The sequence below is a fragment of the Scyliorhinus canicula genome, chromosome 9 (genome assembly GCF_902713615.1).
Source record: "Scyliorhinus canicula chromosome 9, sScyCan1.1, whole genome shotgun sequence".
Taxonomy (NCBI): Eukaryota; Metazoa; Chordata; class Chondrichthyes; order Carcharhiniformes; family Scyliorhinidae; genus Scyliorhinus; species Scyliorhinus canicula.
In genome coordinates, this window is record NC_052154.1 from 183637290 (window position 1) to 183656891 (window position 19602).

The following is a 19602-nucleotide window of genomic DNA, read 5'->3' on the forward strand; positions in this document are numbered from 1 at the left end:
ATGCCAACTTTCAGTATCAACATTTTACCCAACACTTCCTCCTTATTAAATCTGAACCCATCTAGTGAGTTTCCTCCTCAGTCACCCTGGCTTGGGGAGCATTTACCATCTTGGTAAAGTCAGATGCAAAGTATGTATGTAATAGCTCAAACATGCCCGATGCTCTTTGCCTCCACAAGTATATTCCCTTTTAAGTTCCTAATCTGCCCTGCTCCTCCTTTTACTACCCGTTTACTATTTATATGCCTATAGAAGGCTTTGGAATTCCCCATTATGTTGGTTCCCAGTTTTTTCTCACTTTGCTTCTCTAATATGCTTTTTCACCACCCCTCTGAACCTTCTGCATTCCTAGGCTCTCAGTTGTATTTTTAACTTGATATTCATTTCATTTTGTCATAAGTACACTTTTTCCCCTTATCTGAATTTCTATCTCCTTTTTCATCCAGGGAGCTCTAGATTTGTTTGCCCTACCATTCCCCTTTGAGGGAATATGCCTTGACAGTGCCTTCTTCTTCTGTGAAGAAATATTTATTTTTTGAAGGTAGCCCAATGTTCAGCTACAGGATTTTCTCGCCAACCTTTCATTCCAGTTTATCCGGCCCAGCTCCTTTCTTGCCCCATTGAAGTTGGCTCTGCCCCAGTTAATTATTCTTACTCTGAATTGCTGGATGTCCTTTTCGACCATCATCCTAAACCTTACAATACCATGATCACTGTCTCCTAAATATTCTCCTACTGACACTTGGTCTACTTGGCCCACCTCATTTCCAAGAACCAGGGGCGCCCGGGGGGGGGGGGGGGGGGGGGGGGGGGGGGAGACGGCATGAATCCTGAATTCCGCCCCCACCGAATTCTCTGGCACCGGAGATTCGGCGGGGGCAGGAATCGCGCCGCGCCTGTCGGCAGCTGCTTGAAGCGGCCTCCCCGGCAATTCTCCGACCCGCGATGGGCCGAAGTCTCGCTGGTTCTTTGCCAGTCCCGCCAGCGTAGATTAGACTAGGTCCCTTACTGGCAGGACCTGGCGGCGCGGGCGGGCTCCTGGGGGGGGGGGGCACGGGGCGATCTGGCCCCAGGGGGTGCCCCCACGGTGGCCTTGCCCCCGATCATGGCCCACCGATCCGCGGGCAGGCCTGTGCCATGGGGGCACTCTTTTCCTATGCATCGGCCATATTATCCTCCGCGATGGCCGACGCGTAGGTGACCCCCCCACGCATGCGTGGGGATGCCATCAGCAGCCGCTGACGCTCCCGCGTATGCACGGACTCGCAGCAGCCAGCGGAGTCCCTTCGGCCCCGGTTGGCGTGTCGCCAAATGCCTTCCACGTCAGCTGGCGGGGCGCAAACCACTCCGGCGCCGGCCTAGCCCCTGAAGGTGCGGAGGATTCCGCATCTTTGAGGCAGGCCGGCGCTGGAGTGGTTCATGCCACTCCGTCCCACCGGGACCCCCCACCCCGCCGGGAACGGGAGAATTCCGCCCCAGGTCTCGATGTGCGTCCTTTCTTGTTGGACTGCACACATACTGCTGCAGAAGATTCTCCTCAACACAATCTAGGAATACTTGCCCCTCTTTACACTACCACCTGTCCCAGTCTATATTTGGGCCCTCATTCTAACTATTCTATGATGCATGCAACTCTCTGCAATTTCCCTGCTTATTTGTTCCTCTACACATTATCCACTCTTTGGTCATCTGTAGACTACAACAAGGAACTTAATTGCACCCGTTCTGTTCCTTAGCTCTAACCAAACTGATTATATATTTAAACCAGTTAAATAACCAGTGCTTCCCAAAACCATTGGGAATGCTTTTGGGAAATTCAGTCTCTGTACATTCAGTGCCAGTTCTCAGATAAAATGGCTTTCTGAAAATACTGTAGCTTTAAAATAGAGCCTCTCTCTCACATAGCTACAGAGAAGCCCTTTGGGGACTCCCACTCTGTAGATCAAAAGCTAATTCCTGACCAAAGCTTAGAATAAGCTTTTAACGTTCGAGTGTAGAATTCCCTCTGACATTGGGAAAAGGCTCTATTAAAACTGGAAGTGCATCAGCTGACCCACCCTATCAAGGTAGTGGGGAGGTCTTTTGGAAATTCCAGCTGCAATTCAAAAGGTTGTCCCAGCTAATGTCAGAACCAGTTTTTGAAGTGTGGCTTGGGACTGGGAGGGGAAAAAAAAGCCCAGAGGCTGCATGAAAACTGGTGAGCAGAGCTGAGGAGAGCAGGCCAGGGACAGGGGAGTTGGCCAAGGAACTGGCGGAAGGCTGGGGATACCAAAGAGCATGGAGCATTAAAGTTCTTTGATCTAAAATGTCAGCCATCTGCATCAGAAGATCAAAAGAACATATGGAATCCACTCATAAGTAGAATATTATTTTAAGAAAGTTGCTTCCCAAATATTGAAAGGCAGTTCATGCACCACCTATGCAATCTATACAAACCATTGAGCAGCAGCTCCCACGCAGGTCTCTGCCTGATAAAATATTCATGTAGCATTATTTTGATACAAGTCAGTCCATGAGTCATATGAATGCCATATCACATAGAAATTCTGGCTAAGTTTTAAAAAAGGCTTTGAGAAAATAGTTTATGAAGGAAAATATAGGGAAATGACCTGATTTAGATAGTAAGCGATACTGCAAAAAAAGGGGGAATGTCTCAAAGTAGCTCCTGATCAAGCTACCATCAGACTGCTTAATAGACTACTGACACTTTAGAAAATGACCATTCATCTCAGCAGTTGGAGCTGGACAGAACCATTTTTAGAGGAAAGCAACCAGATAATTTGCCCCAGGCTCTGAATCATGACAGGAAGTAGTAGGGCAGTTACAAGACTGAAGTATTTGAAGTCATCCAAAATATGGAATAGTGGAGGAGACGGGGGATGGTGGGGGGGGGGGGTGAACTTAGTGTTATGGGGCCCTGAAGCAGAGACGTTGCATTCAAACAAGGAGAGAGACCGTCGCCACAAAGGAGGATAGCTCGAGTTGGGAAATTTCCCGGCTTGTCTCACCAACCTCAGATGCAGATTGTAGGCAGCTGCAGATACGACCAAGTGACTAAATAGGCTGGCTCTCTAGGACTTAATTCCAGTTGTTAGGTCCTCTTGTCCTCACACCCCTCATCATTTGCACACCCACTCCCTATATAACCTCCATCCCCCATACCAATTCAATGCCAACCCACCCATCGCCTTTGGCCCTTACACCATCCATGCCAACTCAACCAGTATCCACCATGGGCAGACCTCAGGGGCCAAGCTGAGATTAAACAAAATAATGTTCCCAAAATGTAATGCTGCCTAACTATATCACTCCCCATTCATTAAAAGCCCAATCAAACCTTTTAAATCTCAAGTAGTTAATCTCATATAAAAACAAAAACTTTTACTCAAAACCACACCGTGGCAAGGGTGGCACAGTGGCTAGCACTACCGCGACAGGCTCCAGGGACCCGGGTTCAGTTCCGGCCTCAGGTGACTAGCTGTGTGGAGTTTGCACTTTCTCCCCGTGCTGGCATTGGCAGGGTGCCCTGGTGGCATCAGGAGTGCCAGGGCACCACCCTGCCCAGAGCCCAAACATCACCGCCCCACCTCCAAGTGCCGTTATACCTGGTCCAGGTTTGTGGAAACCAGTGCTAAACGGCAAGGTGTCAGAAGAGAGGCCATTTGATGCCGTGCCTTGGGCAACTTTGGCGTAAACATATTCAAGTGAGATTAACTACTCACTTGAACACGCAAATCTGGATCACCCCCATTGACAGCAGGATCCAGATCGCAACACCTGACGAGATAATGAGCGTCGTAATCATGAGAGAGGGCTCTTGCAAGATTTAACAGTTTTGCCGCGTCATTGGGCCGGGCACGATGAGGCCGGTAGATTATGCCGGGGGTCTATTTGAACTCGCTACTCAGTTAAAGTAGCGCTGCTGAGATTGGACTGCCCTCAAGCATGATCACACCCTCGTCGCTTCCCCCGTCGTCAAAAACTGAACCTGTTGGAAATGAGGCCTGTGCTTCTGCAACCAGGTCATGCCCGGCATTTTTGAAGCTCTATGGAGTTGCTATGAAGTGTCTAACTCACCACGCTATCCCCCTTTTCTATTGCCGTATAGCATTAATTTTAAGGAATTGTTTCAAATCATCTATATTTTGGTAGCAAATCTTTTTCTAGAGGGATCAATGTCTGATCTATTCTTGGAAATACTTAGCTAGTAATTGCGTAAAGATGATATTTTAAATAAAATTCCAGCTTGTATATTGCCATCAAAAAGGAACAAAGTAATTAACGCCACATGATGAATTCTAATTGTTAACCATTCCAGAAGTGAAGGGGAAATAAAATTAGTTGGAGGGCGACACCATATTCTTAAGTCGTTATATACTTGACAATACACCCAGAGATTGGGGATAAAATTGCCTGTCCACCCTTTTGGAGGAGGGAATGGTAGATGGACAGCTAGTAAGAGGAAAGGTATAAAACATCAAACAAAAAGCAAACAAAACCAAAAAGTCACTTCCTCAACTGATATAAAGGCATAATTCTAATCAATGTTATTTGTGCATGAATTCTAAATATTGATGAAGTAGCGTGCATGGTGTTGTACCTTAGTTACACTGCCTTGGAGCAATGCAATCTTTTGCATTACTTCACGTCAGTCGGTAATGCAACTCTGTTTAAATCAAATTTAACTCAATGGCAACAACACCTCGACAAGGACATTTTGTCACCATAAATTCTGCACATCAACCACAGCAGAACCACAGTGTTATATGCTGTAACCGATGCCCCTGTGCAGTATGTCACATGATTACGTGGTGACATCATCAGAGGCACTTATGAGATTTCCATCTTTTTATTTAGACTGAGCTAGCAATACCTCTGCAATAAACTCTGACAACTGGTTAAGTAATTTACGATGTGGCAACCTGGTTATCCTTTGTATATATTGTGAGCAAAAGTAAAACACTCGAAAACATAACAGTACTAAAAATAAAGCTGGCGACGAGGATGTTTTTCCAGTGAAATGCACAAGTGAATAAAAACCCAGCCAGACCTGGACCTCGAGGCGAAGATTGGTTTTCTGCAGACCACTCCACCATCCGTAAATGTGTGGTAAAACTGGCCGCCGGGAACGGGGTTTTCGCCTTGCTAAGAGTGCATGTTAATTTTAGAAATGATAGAAAGCACTCAGGACTGCACTCATCAAACTTTTTTACGTGAGCAACCCCGGAACGCTTGGAGAGTCGGAGGTAGGAAAAGAGAAAGTATTTTCAGCTAGAGCGCCGACTGCTGTGCCATTTGATTTGCGCAATCAGTGACCTAGGGTTAAAAAAACTCCAAGAAAAGAGAAAGCCAAGGAATAAGGGGGCAGGTTATAAAACAAAATGTTATATATCAAGCTGGGGTATTTTTCCAGTTGCCGTCTTCGCATGTGGCAGGCTGGAGCGTTGGATCCTTGAACAGAGAGAGAGAGACCTGCTTTTGGGGAAAGCAACTGTTCAAAAAGGGGAAATAATGCAATATCAACCCTATTAAGCAGAATTACAGCTGAAATCTTGTTTTTAAAACAGATTGCTCTTTGCAAAAAATAAAATAATTCTTAAAGCCCCAGTTCAATCAAGAAAAGAAATGATAAAAGACAACAAAAGAAATAATACAATTTAAATTGGAAGAGAAAGAAATTAGAGGGGTGGAAAAGTTAAAGAAAGTACTCCAACTTACGAACAGATAACTGCGATGCCGGACAAAGAGACTATGGAACCATTCGAGGAGAATGCAGAATTATGGAGTTCCTATGAAGAGAGGTTCCAGTACTACCTTGCTTAAAAGAGGACACGAGATGAACTTAAAGTAGCAACTTTCTTCAGTGTAATAGGATGGAAAACTTTCACCCTATTACAAAGTCTTGCTCAAATGTTTTTAAGATAAAGATAGATAGTTTTTGAAGAATAAAGGGATTAAGGGTTATGGTGTTCGGGCCGGAAAGTGGAGCTGAGTCCAAAAAAGATCAGCCATGATCTCATTGAATGGCGGAGCAGGCTCGTGGGGCCAGATGGCCTACTCTTGCTCCTAGTTCTTATGTTCTTTGGATTGTGCTAAGAAACCAGAGCACCCGGAGGAAACCCACTCAAGCACGCGGAGAACGTACAAACTCCACACAGTCACCCAAGGGGAATTGAACCCAGCTCCCTGGCGCTGAGAGGCAGCGGGGCTAATCACTGTGTCACCGTGGAATATTTTCACCCTCGTCTTGACTACGTTGATGAAATATGAATCTCTGTGTTATGATTAATGGTTTGGGCGCAAAGGAGCAGGAGCAGGCCATCTGGTCTCACCAATGTACCACGCTTCGGGACATCCTTTCCTGCAGCGTATGAGGTAGACAACGTTGGCCGAGTCACACGCGTATGTACCGCGTACCTGGTGGGTGGTGTTCTCAGGTGTAATGGTGGTATCCATGTCGATGATCTGGTACGTCTTGCAGAGATTGCCACAGCAGGGTTGTGTGGTGTCGTGGTCGCTGTTCTGAAGGCTGGGTAGTTTGCTGCAAACAATGGTTTGTTTGAGGTTGTGCGGTTGTTTGAAGGCAAGTAGTAGGGATGTGAGGATGACCTTGACAAGATGTTCATCTTCATCGATGACGTGTTCAAGGCTGCGAAGAAGATATTGTAGTTTCTCCGCTCCAGGAAAGTACTGGACGAGGAAGGGTACTCTGTCGGTTGTGTCCCGTGTTTGTCTTCTGAGGAGGTCAGTGCGGTTTTTTTGCTGTGGCGCGTTGGAACTGTCGATCAATGAGTCGAGCGTCATATCCCGTTCGTACGAGGGCATCCTTCAGCGTCTGTAGATGTCTGTTACGCTCAGAATTTCAAGTTTACAATGAACTTGTTTAAGTATAAAGTGATGTGAATGTGATTTCAGATGGGAGATAGACCATTAGGTCTCGTACAAAGTATTTTGGTAGTTCAGACAGATCCTTCAAGGTTATTTACAATCATCAGCAGGGGTCAGTGTTGGGACCACAGCTATGCATGATACTGATCTGGAAGATTGAACTGAGGCCATTGTTGCTAAGTTTGTATATGATACAAAGATATTTAGAGGATCAGATTGTATTAAGGAAGCAGAGGGGCTGCAGAAGGATCTGGACAAGCTAGGAGAGTGGGCAAATAAGTGGCAGGTGGAATATAACGTGGAAAAGTGTGAGGTTATGCATTTTGGTAGGAAGAATAGAGGCATAGACTATTTTCTAAATGGGAAAAGGTTTCGGAAATCAGAAGCACAAAGGGACTTAGGAGTCCTAGTTCAGGATTTTCTTAGGATTTACATGCAGGTTCAGTTGACAGTTAGGAAGGCAGATGCAATGTTGCCATTCATGTCGAGCCAACTGGAATACAAGAGCAAGGATGTACTTCTGAGGCTGCACAAGGCTCTGGTCAGACCCCACTTGGAATACTGAGAGCAGTTTTGGGGTCCGTATCTAAGGACAGATATGCTGGCCTTGGAGAGGGTCCAGAGGAGGTACACAAGAATTATCCCCGGAATGAAGGCCTTATCATATGAGGAGCGGTCGAGGGCTCTGGGTCTGACCTCGATGAAGTTTAGAAGGATGAGGGGATCTCATTAAAATTTACAGAATACTGAGAGGCCTAGATAGAGTGAACTTGGAGAAGATGTTCCCACTAGTAGGAGATACTAGAACCAGAGGACACAGCCCCAGATTGAAGGGATGATCCTTTAAAACAGAGATGAGGAGGAATTTCTTCAGCCAGAAGGTGGTGAATCTGTGGAATTATTTGCCGCAAAAGGCTGTGGAGGCCAAATCAGAGTGTCTTTAAGATAGAGACAGATAAGTTCTTGATTAATAAGGGGATCAGGAGTTATGAGGAGAAGGCAGGAGAATGGGGATAAGAAACATATCAGACATGATTGAATGTTGGAGCAGACTCGATGGGCTGAATAGCCTAATTCTGCTCCTACATCTTATGATCTTATATCTAAATCTCCCAACTACAAACCAACACGAAGCATATTAAAACAGATTAAATAAGCTTAAATGGCCTGAGGGGCAAACCACAATTGAAATGAAAATCACTTATTGTCACGCGTAGGCTTCAATGAAGTTACTGTGAAAAGCCCCTAGTCGCCACATTCCGGCGCCTGTCCGGGGAGGCTGGTACGGGAATTGAACCGTGTTGCTGGCCTGCTTGGCCTGCGTTAAAAGCCAGCGATTTATCCCAGTGAGCTAAACCAGCCCCAATTCACTATGTCTTTAAAGTTTTACAAATAGTCACAATTCAATTTTTAAGCTTTGGAACATTTGTGTAATGTTGATCTAATAAAGATTAAATCAACCACACACAAAAATGTTTAAATAAGGAATTAGAAATAGCAGATTTTAGACAACAGCCCCACCATCATCAGGAAGTGTCCAAGAGGAATCTTCATACAGCACTCTTGTATCTATTATATAACAATGTATTATATTTCTCATTACCCACTTCTACCAGATATCCACATAATTATAGCCTTATTTTAATACAATATTCGTTGTCTCTCTGGCAGCTCACACTTCGCCACAAAGAAAACTTTACTATCCTATAATTTATAATTAATTGGTTAAACAATATAGATCTTAGACAGAAATTATTTCAACCTCATCCCACAGGGTAACATAGTCTATTCCACTGCAAATACATTAAATCATCAAAATTGGCCAGCAGTTCCTCCCAGCAACTCGTTTTTAAGTCAATTCATTACAAATAAATCAGATGAGATACTCATCCAAGGTCCCATCTAACTTTACAGGTGAATGAAGGGAATCTCAAGGCACCATTAAAAGAATATTCACTGTGCTCTCTGGTGGCCTGGACAATATTTATCCCCAAACATCACTAATCTGGCTATTAATTGACCTGCCGTTTGTAGGATCATGTTTTGTATGAACTGGTTGGCACGTTTCCCTGCATTACAACAATGACTATACTTTATTGAAAAAAATGTGTTTGACTGGCTGTAAAGCGCTTTGGGACATCTGAGGTCATGAAAAGCCGCACATAAATGCAAGTTCTTTTGTTAATGGGTTTGCGTTCACATTTGCTAGTATTAAACATATTTACAGGGAAATTTCAACTGCTTGCCCGAGGCTTGGATTTGAGGGAGATGATAGCAAGCAGCACTGCCATGGTGGCAATAAGGCGCACCGGGCTACTGGTCAGAAGTCAATGAGGACTCACACTTCGAGAATTATAGCTATTACAGATATGATCTTAAAAATAGCATCGCTCAGAAAATTGGACAAGAAGTGAACATATCTTCTCTGTGAATGTGGTACAATAGAGTCAACAGTGCCAAGTCCTATAATAGTGTTTGCAAAGCATTAAATCCACATTTTAGTTTACAGATTAAAACAAAATAGTAAAAAGATCATGCTAGAATTAAACAACAGGTTGATCAGCATTTGAAAGGGAAAAACAGTTTGATGTTTGGGTGTGGAGCCATCGCCTTTTCTCTTCACTCCTGAACCCTATTACGGTTAAATAATGATTTACTGTACGCACAAGGTTAGGCTTACACCATAACTCTCTTTTGCTACTTCTGTCAAAGTCTTGGTTTAATTTTGGAGTGTCCAGCTTGTTTTGGTTTATGGGAGAGGAGACTGGGAATGCCAGAGCTGCAACGGTGTGTGGACGAATACAGGCTACTGTGCAGGCAAGTAACTTGGGAACTAAAACAATAGCTATACTGTTTGCAATAAATAGTCAAAAATTAGTGGCATTTTACATTATTTAACTGCACAGTAAAGCTGGTAAACTCGTATATTTAATATTACAGAACTACTGCTGCTAATCAGCTATTATTGAGATGTGTACACTTCACTTTGCTTCATTACTCGAAATCGTCAATAACTTCCTGAACTTAATTGGCTATAAATTACATTTTTCTTTGCAAAGAAGCTTGCATTACTTGCAGTAATTGAGTGTTTAAGTTAGACTAAAAAGTTGAGCTTACTGGCAGACCTTAATACCAGGTGGTGCTGATTTTCCAATCAGCACACACACTTGATTCTTCCGGAAAGGGATTATTATTTTGAAAGGCAACGACTTATGTTTTAGGCTTTGTATTTTGCAGTGGAATTGAAATATTTATTCGAGGGAAGTGAATCTGGTTTTACCATCATTAACATTTTAAATGAGTAAAAACACGTAACTTAAAACATTTGAAAATGAAATGTAAATCACTTATTGTCACGAGTAGGCTTCAATTCTTTCCAGTGGAATTCATTTCCAGTGGTACGAATCTATTTGCAGGCATGGACTGATATTCAACTTTTTTTTTTTTATAAATTTAGATTAGCCAATTATTTTTTCTAATTAAGGGGCAATTTAGCGTGGCCAATCCACCTACTCTGCACATTTTTGGGTTGTGGGGGCGAAACCCACGCAGACACGGGGAGAATGTGCAAACTCCACACGGACAGTGACCCAGGGCCGGGATTCGAACCTGGGACCTCAGCGCCGTGATGCGGTTGTGCTAACCACTAGGCCACCGTGCTGCCCCTGATATTCAACTTTATGTACTTAATAAAGCTTATCTATTTTTCAAAGAATGAAAAAATAAAATGAAAAATGAAAATCGCTTATTGTCACGAGTAGGCTTCAATGAAGTAACTGTGAAAAGCCCCTAGTCGCCACATTCCGGCGCTTGTCCGGGCAGGCTGGTACGGGAATCGAACCGTGCTGCTGGCCTGCTGGGTCTGCTTTAAAAGCCAGCGATTTAGCCCAGTGAGCTAAACCAGCCCCTTGAGCTAAACCAGCACACATGCAGATGATTTCAACAGATCTGAACTAGTCCGTGGAAAAGAGAAAGAGTACCTGGAGTGACTTAATTCCAAGTACTTTTCTATTGCTCAATTCTGGAGTTTAACGGAAGTGTTTTAATGAGGAGGCCACTATTCTTTGTTCCTGGCAACAAACTCCATCCCCTAATCATCAACTCCATTGTTACGGTGAGGCTGAAGTGTGCTGTTTACAACCTCCCAGCAGCCTATCGGACCCTCTGCTGAGCTTCAGTCTCCATCAACAAGAACATCTACTCCCACCTCATTATATCCCACCACAGCTCATTCTCTGCTAAAACCCACATCCAAGCCTTTTTGTACCTCTCTGCTCGACTAGTTCAGTGCCCTCCTGGTTGGTCTCCCATACTCTGTAAACATGTGCTTATTCACAACTCTATTGCCTGCATCCTAATTCGCCAAGCCCTGTTCCTTTATCACCGTTGCACTCACTGAGTCATTGCAGAACTGGGCACAAAAGAATGCTGGAAATACTTAGCAGGTCAGGCAGAATCTGGAAGAGAAACAGAGTTGAAGCTTTGGGTTGATGACTTCTCAACACGACAGACTGAATGAAGGGTGAGCAACATGAAACGTTAACTCTTTCACTCCACAGATGCTGCCCCACTTGCTGAATATTTCCAGCATTTTATGTTTTTATTTCAGATTTCCAGCATCTGCAGTATCTTACTTTTGCGTTAAAATGTATTCCGATCCATGGACTTGTTACTCCCTAGCTCTGTAGCCCTTGCCTCCCTTCCTCCAATTCCAGTCTCTTGCAGATCCCCACAATTGGCGTCTTAGCCTTTATTTGCTAGGCCTTAAGCTCTAGAATCCTCTTACTATTCCTTTCTGCTCTCACTCCTCCATTAACCTACTCCTCTTCAACCGGGTTGTTGGGTCATCTGTTCTAATGTCTCCATGTGGATTGGAATTATATTTTGTCTGACATTACTCCTCTGAAGCACCTTGAGAAGTTTTTACTATATCAAAGATGTTGCGTAAATGCAAATTGTTGTTGTTCTAGATTGGCACGTATCACCTTTTCTATTAACATGGATTTCTAAAAACTGTGCCCACTTTCCCACTCTTCACATCCTAATAGTGACTTTCTCTCTCACCATCCAACCCAATCTCGGCTTTTGCAAATGGTTCTCCTCAGCTGCCTTCAGGATAAAGAATCTTTTGGACTCAATCCATTGGATGGACCTCTATGGCTTGGTCTATCATAGTAAGAAGTCTTACAACACCAGGTTAAAGTCCAACAGGTTTGTTTCAAACACGAGCTTTCGGAGCACGGCTCCTTCTTCAGGTGAATGGAAAGGCTTGTTCCAGAAATGTTTATATAGACACAGTCAGAGATGCCCCGGAATGCGAGCACCTGCAGGCAATCAAATCATCAAAGATGCAGAGAGAGAGGTAACTCCAGGTTAAAGAGGTGTGAATTGTCCCAAGCCAGTTCAGTCGGTAGGCCTCTGCAAGTCCAGGCTTGTTGGTGGGGGCCGAATGTAATGCGACATGAATCCCAGATCCCGGTTGAGTCCGCATTCATGCGTGCGGAACTTAGCTATAAGTTTTTGCTCAGCAATTTTGCGTTGTCGCGTCTCCTGAAGGCCTCCTTGTAGAATGCTGACCCGGAGATCAGAGGCTGAATGTCCTTGACTGCTGAAGTGTTCCCCAACTGGAAGGGAACAGTCCTGCCTGTTGATAGTCGCACGATGCCCGTTTATTCGTTGTCGCAGTGTCTGCATGGTCTCGCCAATGTACCACGCTTCGGGACATCCTTTCCTGCAGCGTATGAGGTAGACTACATTGGTCGAGTCGCACGAGTATGCGCCGCGTACCTGGTGGGTGGTGTTTCCACGTGTAATGGTGGTGTCCATGTCGATGATCTGGCATGTCTTGCAGAGATTACCCTGGCAGGGTTTTGTGGTGTTGTGGTTGCTGTTCTGAAGGCTGGGTAATTTGCTGCAAACAATGGTTTGTTTGAGGTTGCGCGGTTGTTTGAAGGCCAGTAGTGGGGGTGTGGGGATGACCTTGGCAAGATGTCCATCCTCGCTGATGATGTGTTGGAGGCTGCGAAGATGATGTCGTAGTTTCTCCGCCCCAGGAAAGTACTGGACGACGAAGGGTACTCTGTCAGTGGTGTCCCGTGTTTGTCTTCTGAGGAGGTCGGTGCGGTTTTTTGCTGTGGCGCGGTGGAACTGTCGATCAATGAGTCGAGCGCCATATCCCGTTCGTACGAGGGCATCTTTCAGCATCTGTAGGTGTCTGTTGCGCTCCTCCTTGTCTGAGCAGATCCTGTGTATACGGAGGGCTTGTCCATAGGGGATGGCTTCTTTAATGTGTTTCGGGTGAAAGCTGGAGAAGTGGAGCATCGTGAGATTATCTGTGGGCTTGCGGTAAAGCGAGGTGCTGAGGTGACCGTCCTTGATGGAGACGAGTGTGTCCAAGAATGGAACTGAATTTGGAGAATGGTCCATGGTGAGTTTGATGGTGGGATGGAACTTATTGATGTCATCGTGTAGTCGTTTCAGTGATGTCTCGCCGTGGGTCCAAAGGAAAAAAATGTCATCAATGTATCTGGTGTATAGCATCGGTTGAAAGTCCTGTGTGGTGAGGAAGTCCTGTTCAAACTTGTGCATGAAGATGTTGGCATATTGAGGTGCAAATTTGGTCCCCATGGCTGTTCCGTGCGTCTGGATGAAGAATTTGTTGTCGAAGGTGAAGACGTTGTGGTCTAGAATGAAACGGATGAGTTGCAGAATTGCGTCTGGAGATTGGCAGTTGTCGGTGTTGAGGACTGAGGCTGTTGCAGCAATGCCGTCGTCATGGGGGATGCTGGCGTAGAGTGCCGAGACATCCATTGTGACGAGGAATGTTCCTGGTTCAACTGGTCCATGGGTGCTGAGTTTCTGTAGGAAGTCCGTCGTGTCGCGACAGAAGCTGGGTGTACCTTGTACGATGGGTTTCAAGATGCCCTCGATGTGGCCAGAGAGGTTCTCACACAGGGTCCCATTGCCTGAAACGATAGGACGGCCTGGTGTGTTGGCCTTGTGTATTTTCGGGAGGCAGTAGAGATCTCCAATGCGGGGATTACGTGGGATGAGAGCACGTAGGGTGTTCTGAAGGTCTGGATCTAAGGTCTTGATCAGTCTGCTGAGTTGGCGGATGTGTTCCTTGGTTGGATCTGCGGGTAACTGCCTGTAGTGTTCCTGGTTGTCGAGTTGTCGGTATACTTCTTTGCAGTAGTCTGTTCTGTTCAGTATGACGGTGGCCCCTCCTTTGTCTGCTGGTTTGATGACGATGTTGCGGTTGGTCTTGAGAGTGCGGATGGCGTTGCGTTGTGCTTGGGTGACGTTTGAGGCTGCCTTGTGATTGCGAGTGATGAATCTGGCATTGACACGACTTCTGACGGCTTGAGCATACATGTCGAGTCTATGGCAGCGGCCTTCCGGAGGGGTCCAATTTGACTCTTTCCTTTTCGGTTGCTGCACTGCAGATCTCGCGGTCTGCTGTTCCGGTTCATTGGTCGTGTCCCTGGGTTCGCTGTCGGCCTCTTGGGATCTGTGGAAGAATTCCCGGAGCCTCATTCGCCTGATGAATTCCTCCGTATCTGCCGCGAGACTGATGGGGTCCATTTTGGTGGTGGTGCAGAAATTGAGCCCTCTGCTGAGGACTTCGATTTCGTCTGGTTGAAGGGTGTAGTCTGACAAGTTGACAATGGATTTCCCTGTATTGTTTTCGACTGTTGTACCGGGAGAAGCTTGATTGCTGCTGGTGGTGATGCCAAGTTTCTCAAGCTTCCTGTTCTTGGTGTGCATGTAGGTGGCATAGTATTGCTGTCTCATCTGTTTGGCGGTGTTCCGCAGCTGGTCTGCTGTGTCCTGAGCGCAAGTTGAGAATATGGCCTCTCTCTTGGTTTCCAGGTTGCGTCGACTGCTGTAGAGTTGGTGTACGAGGTGTTTGAGGAGTGTGACAGAGGTGCGGTGGCAGAGTCTTTCAGCGTAGTCTGTGTTGTAAGTCGACTTGAGTGGGTTTTTGATCTGTAGTCCTTTCGGGATCTTGTCTGCTTTTTTGCATCTTTGTAGAAACTGAATGTCAGTGTCTATATGCGCGATCTTCCTGGAGATCCTCTCCACTTTGAGCCGGCAGTTTGCGGTGTCAATGGTAGCCATGATGTGGAGATGCCGGCGTTGGACTGGGGTGAGCACAGTAAGAAGTCTTACAACACCAGGTTAAAGTCCAACAGGTTTGTTTCAAACACGAGCTTTCGGAGCACGGCTCCTTCTTCAGGTGAATGGAAAGGCTTGTTCCAGAAATGTTTATATAGACACAGTCAGAGATGCCCCGGAATGCGAGCACCTGCAGGCAATCAAATCATCCTCACTACTGGCCTTCAAACAACCGCGCAACCTCAAACAAACCATTGTTTGCAGCAAATTACCCAGCCTTCAGAACAGCAACCACAACACCACAAAACCCTGCCAGGGTAATCTCTGCAAGACATGCCAGATCATCGACATGGACACCACCATTACACGTGGAAACACCACCCACCAGGTACGCGGCGCATACTCGTGCGACTCGACCAATGTAGTCTACCTCATACGCTGCAGGAAAGGATGTCCCGAAGCATGGTACATTGGCGAGACCATGCAGACACTGCGACAACGAATAAACGGGCATCGTGCGACTATCAACAGGCAGGACTGTTCCCTTCCAGTTGGGGAACACTTCAGCAGTCAAGGACATTCAGCCTCTGATCTCCGGGTCAGCATTCTACAAGGAGGCCTTCAGGAGACGCGACAACGCAAAATTGCTGAGCAAAAACTTATAGCTAAGTTCCGCACGCATGAATGCGGACTCAACCGGGATCTGGGATTCATGTCGCATTACATTCGGCCCCCACCAACAAGCCTGGACTTGCAGAGGCCTACCGACTGAACTGGCTTGGGACAATTCACACCTCTTTAACCTGGAGTTACCTCTCTCTCTGCATCTTTGATGATTTGATTGCCTGCAGGTGCTCGCATTCCGGGGCATCTCTGACTGTGTCTATATAAACATTTCTGGAACAAGCCTTTCCATTCACCTGAAGAAGGAGCCGTGCTCCGAAAGCTAGTGATTCGAAACAAACCTGTTGGACTTTAACCTGGTGTTGTAAGACTTCTTACTGTGCTCACCCCAGTCCAACGCCGGCATCTCCACATCTTGGTCTATCATGCCCTTCAATGAGAATAAAAATCCCGATTCTTTCAATTCTTCAAAGCCAATCACTCATAAGTCCAACCAACTAGGGCAGCATGATAGCACAGTGGTTAGCACTGTAGCTTTAGAGCGCCAGGGTCGCAGGTTTGATTCCCGGCTTGGGACACTGTCTGTGCGGAGTCTGCATGTTCTCCCCGTATCTGCATGGGTTTCCTCCGAGTGCTCCGGTTTTTTCCCACAAGTCCCAAAAGATGTGGTGTTAGGTAAATTGGACATTCTGAATTCTCCATCTCTGTACCCGAACAGGTGCCGGAATGTGGCGACTAGAGGCTTTTTGCAGTAACTTTGTTGTAGTGTTAATGTGAGCCTGCTTGTGACAATAAAGATTATTATTAAAGATTATTAACTACCTACACCTCTTATCTGTTATGGCTCCAACTGCTGTTCTGTATCATCCAACTACATTGTTGACCTCAGTTTCTCTTCTGTCTTCCTCTAGAACTCGTATATCTAATGCCTTCAAAAACATTCTCTCTTGCATGCCAACCACTTTCATCATAAACAACTAAGTCAATAACTTTCAAATCCCTTCAAAATTTCAATACTGCTTCCATATCTGCAGCAGAGGGAAGGATTTCTAGATTCTCAAAATTTCCAATATATTTAATTCATTATGGTCACCTATTCATTCTTTGGATCGCAAAACTGTAGAACTGTATCTTTCAGTTTTTCTTTTATGTGATCTTTGAAACTGATCAAACAAAGCTTAGTCTCCTCTAGCCAGTCATTTTTGAAGTCCTTCATTCTATTTATTTTTTTCATCCTTGGTGGCACCCGAATTAAGTCCTCAACCCTAATTTCTTAACTAATAAAGCCAGACCATTAATTTAGTGTCAGTAGCTTCTCACGTGGCATGTTTCTGATCCCAATCCAAGCTTCTGGAAAATGGATGCAAATACTTTTGAACCAGCTTGCAAATCTATTGTACCGCTGATGTAGGAAAGTGGCCCAATGCATTTCCTGGAGGCATAATCAGGTAAAAATAGATACCAAGAAAACGGAGGAGATATTGGGAAGGATGACCAAACACAGTCAAAGAGTTGGGGTTTTATGGAGACCCTCAGAGGAAGTCAAAGAGGTGGAAAGGCAGAGGAGTTCATAGCTGAAATTCCAGTTGCCTGAATCAGAACAAGTACATAGAGAAGGTTTGTAAATCTGTAAATTTAGGAATGAACAATGCTAACTATGCATCACTGGTTGAGCTTTTCCATTTAGTTTACATGGTATGACTATTCAATTTGATTAATTTCCAATAACTCCTTTCTCCTCCATATTTATGCACACCATGATGCTGAATTGGTATCTTACCTTCAGGTGGGCTCTTATTCTGATTGTTCCACACAACTAGCAACTTGGAAAGGCTGGGCACCTTCGAGATTTCCGTGATGACTCTGAATAGACTCTCGACACGGTCATATGTGAGGACAATAGCAGTGAAGCCTTGCGACCGAGGCGGAATGAGTGGAAGGAAGAGAGGATTGTTCACACTCACCACTTTCTAAATTAAAAAGAATACAAAGATAGAGAAGTTTAAAAAAAAATCAGTAACAGAACATGTTTATATAAATTACATTTTGAATGACATGTATTTGGAATGTTCCAAAGTTGCTTCTCAAAATCTCTCAAAGCCTTAATCTATCAATACCTCACAAGCCACATGTCGCCAATGTGGGCAAAAAGCTTATTCAATGTTTACTGCTGGGGAATAGCAACATTTCAACATAAGAAAAACATCAGTCTCTGCTTGAGTAGGTAATCAGATCTCATTCAATTTGTCTAATTCCAAATTATGTGAGATCAGCTCATTCACAGCAAGTGTTGGGCATCATCTGAAGAAATCAAACACATACCAAGGCCTCCAAAGCTCCAAGAAAAATCTGATTCCGAGATCACTATCTTATACACCGGAAAACGAAAAGAAGAACATCTATGGAACTGCATACTTAAGACAATTCACAAGCCACTTCAACAAATTTTCCAAGTTTTATTGAAACCCTCCGGATCCAACTTCATGCCAGGATTATTTTCAAAACAGAATTGTCTTAAAATATGGTTTATATAGAGTGCTCAACCTAGTCAAATAATAATTAATTCAATTTGATCAGTCTATAAATACTTTGCTCCACTGAAAAAGAGAAAACAAATATTTATATTGGTATTAGGTTTGTTGGCAGCATGGTGGCACAGTGGTTAGCACTGACTGCCTCACGGCGCCGAGGATCCGGGTTCGATCCCAGTCCCGGGTCACTGTCCGTGCGGTGTATGCACATTTTCTCCTTGTCTGCGTGGGTCTCACCTCACAACACAAAAAGATGTGCAGCGAAGGTGAATTAGCCCACTAAATTGCTCCTTAACTGGGAAAAAAAGAATTGGATACTCTACATTTATTTTTTTTTTTAAAAAGAGGGGGAAAAAAAGGTTTGTTGGTATTGGGACATAAATAGTTTTCTCTCCACCTTAATAACCTGAGCCGCTGTGTTCTCATTTATCCCAGTCAAATGTGCATATCTGCAAACAAAATACTCAATTATTTGAAATTTTCAAATACAATGTAGAAATAGTTGTCTACATTTTTGTAATGTTCACATTTTGTCGAATGCCCAATCTTTGTAATTAATTTCACTCTTCACGTGCTCTTAATTGGGAACTACCAGGGTGAGAATTATGGTTTGTCCAACAACCCAGCAGAGGGAAATAATTCAAACAAAGCTACAAAAAGGTCAGTGCCAAATTTGTCTTGAAGCTGCTAATCTCAGGCTAGCGTAAATCATTCCAGATCTAATGGGGATAATGCAACGGGCAAATCAGTAATTCCACCAGGAATATCAGATCATTCTATACGTGTATAATTCACCCTTCCTCCATCAGGAAAATGCATCACTAGCAAGATAAAAATTTGTTTTTGGGTTTGAATTTTCATAAAAGTGCTTGTTCCAGACATTTAAACCTCAAAGTGTGGCAAGTGCCAGAATACAAAGCCAGCAAAGTTGGCACCAATTCACAAGACCCAGAACACTCCTCATGTGACATGAAGGAGGCAAAAGAACAGAGACTCTGACAGCTGACATGGCCCTTTTTATTTAAATGTAAGAAATAGCAAATTAAATATTACCGTATGTTTACTTTTAAAAAAGAGCAGTTTTGGCAGAGGAACATTTGAACAAGAAATTGTAGAAAAAAAATACATTTCCAGCTTTGACAAACAAAAGGAATCGGTAGATATTTATAAAATAAAACATCTCCCCCACCAAGAAACGTGACATGATTAAATCAGTGTATACCAGTTGTAGGCAACTGCTTTCTCAAAACTTAAGACCACCAGTCCAAGTAATTTCAAAATTGTGTGATATAAAGGCAGGATATGAAAGTGAAAGGATCCACCTTAAATGTTAAATCTTTCGTTTTCAGTCAGTCTTGTGCGTCTGCAAATTTGTCTCTGTTACAACTAATAATCACAAATGTGAATTCTGAAACAAAATAATTTTTGTCCTTGGAAAGTT

At 44.4% G+C, this 19602-nt stretch overlaps 1 protein-coding gene across 2 annotated transcripts in view; it reads right to left on the reverse strand.

Annotated features, from left to right (window-relative positions):
• The window catches only part of ext2 (exostosin glycosyltransferase 2), a 192016-nt gene that overhangs the window by 37590 nt on the left and 134824 nt on the right, over nt 1-19602 (reverse strand). For both annotated transcript variants that reach the window (XM_038808295.1, XM_038808294.1), the window contains one exon: nt 17411-17600. In XM_038808295.1, coding sequence (XP_038664223.1) covers nt 17411-17600 — 190 coding nt within the window. The remainder of the gene's footprint in view (nt 1-17410; nt 17601-19602) is intronic.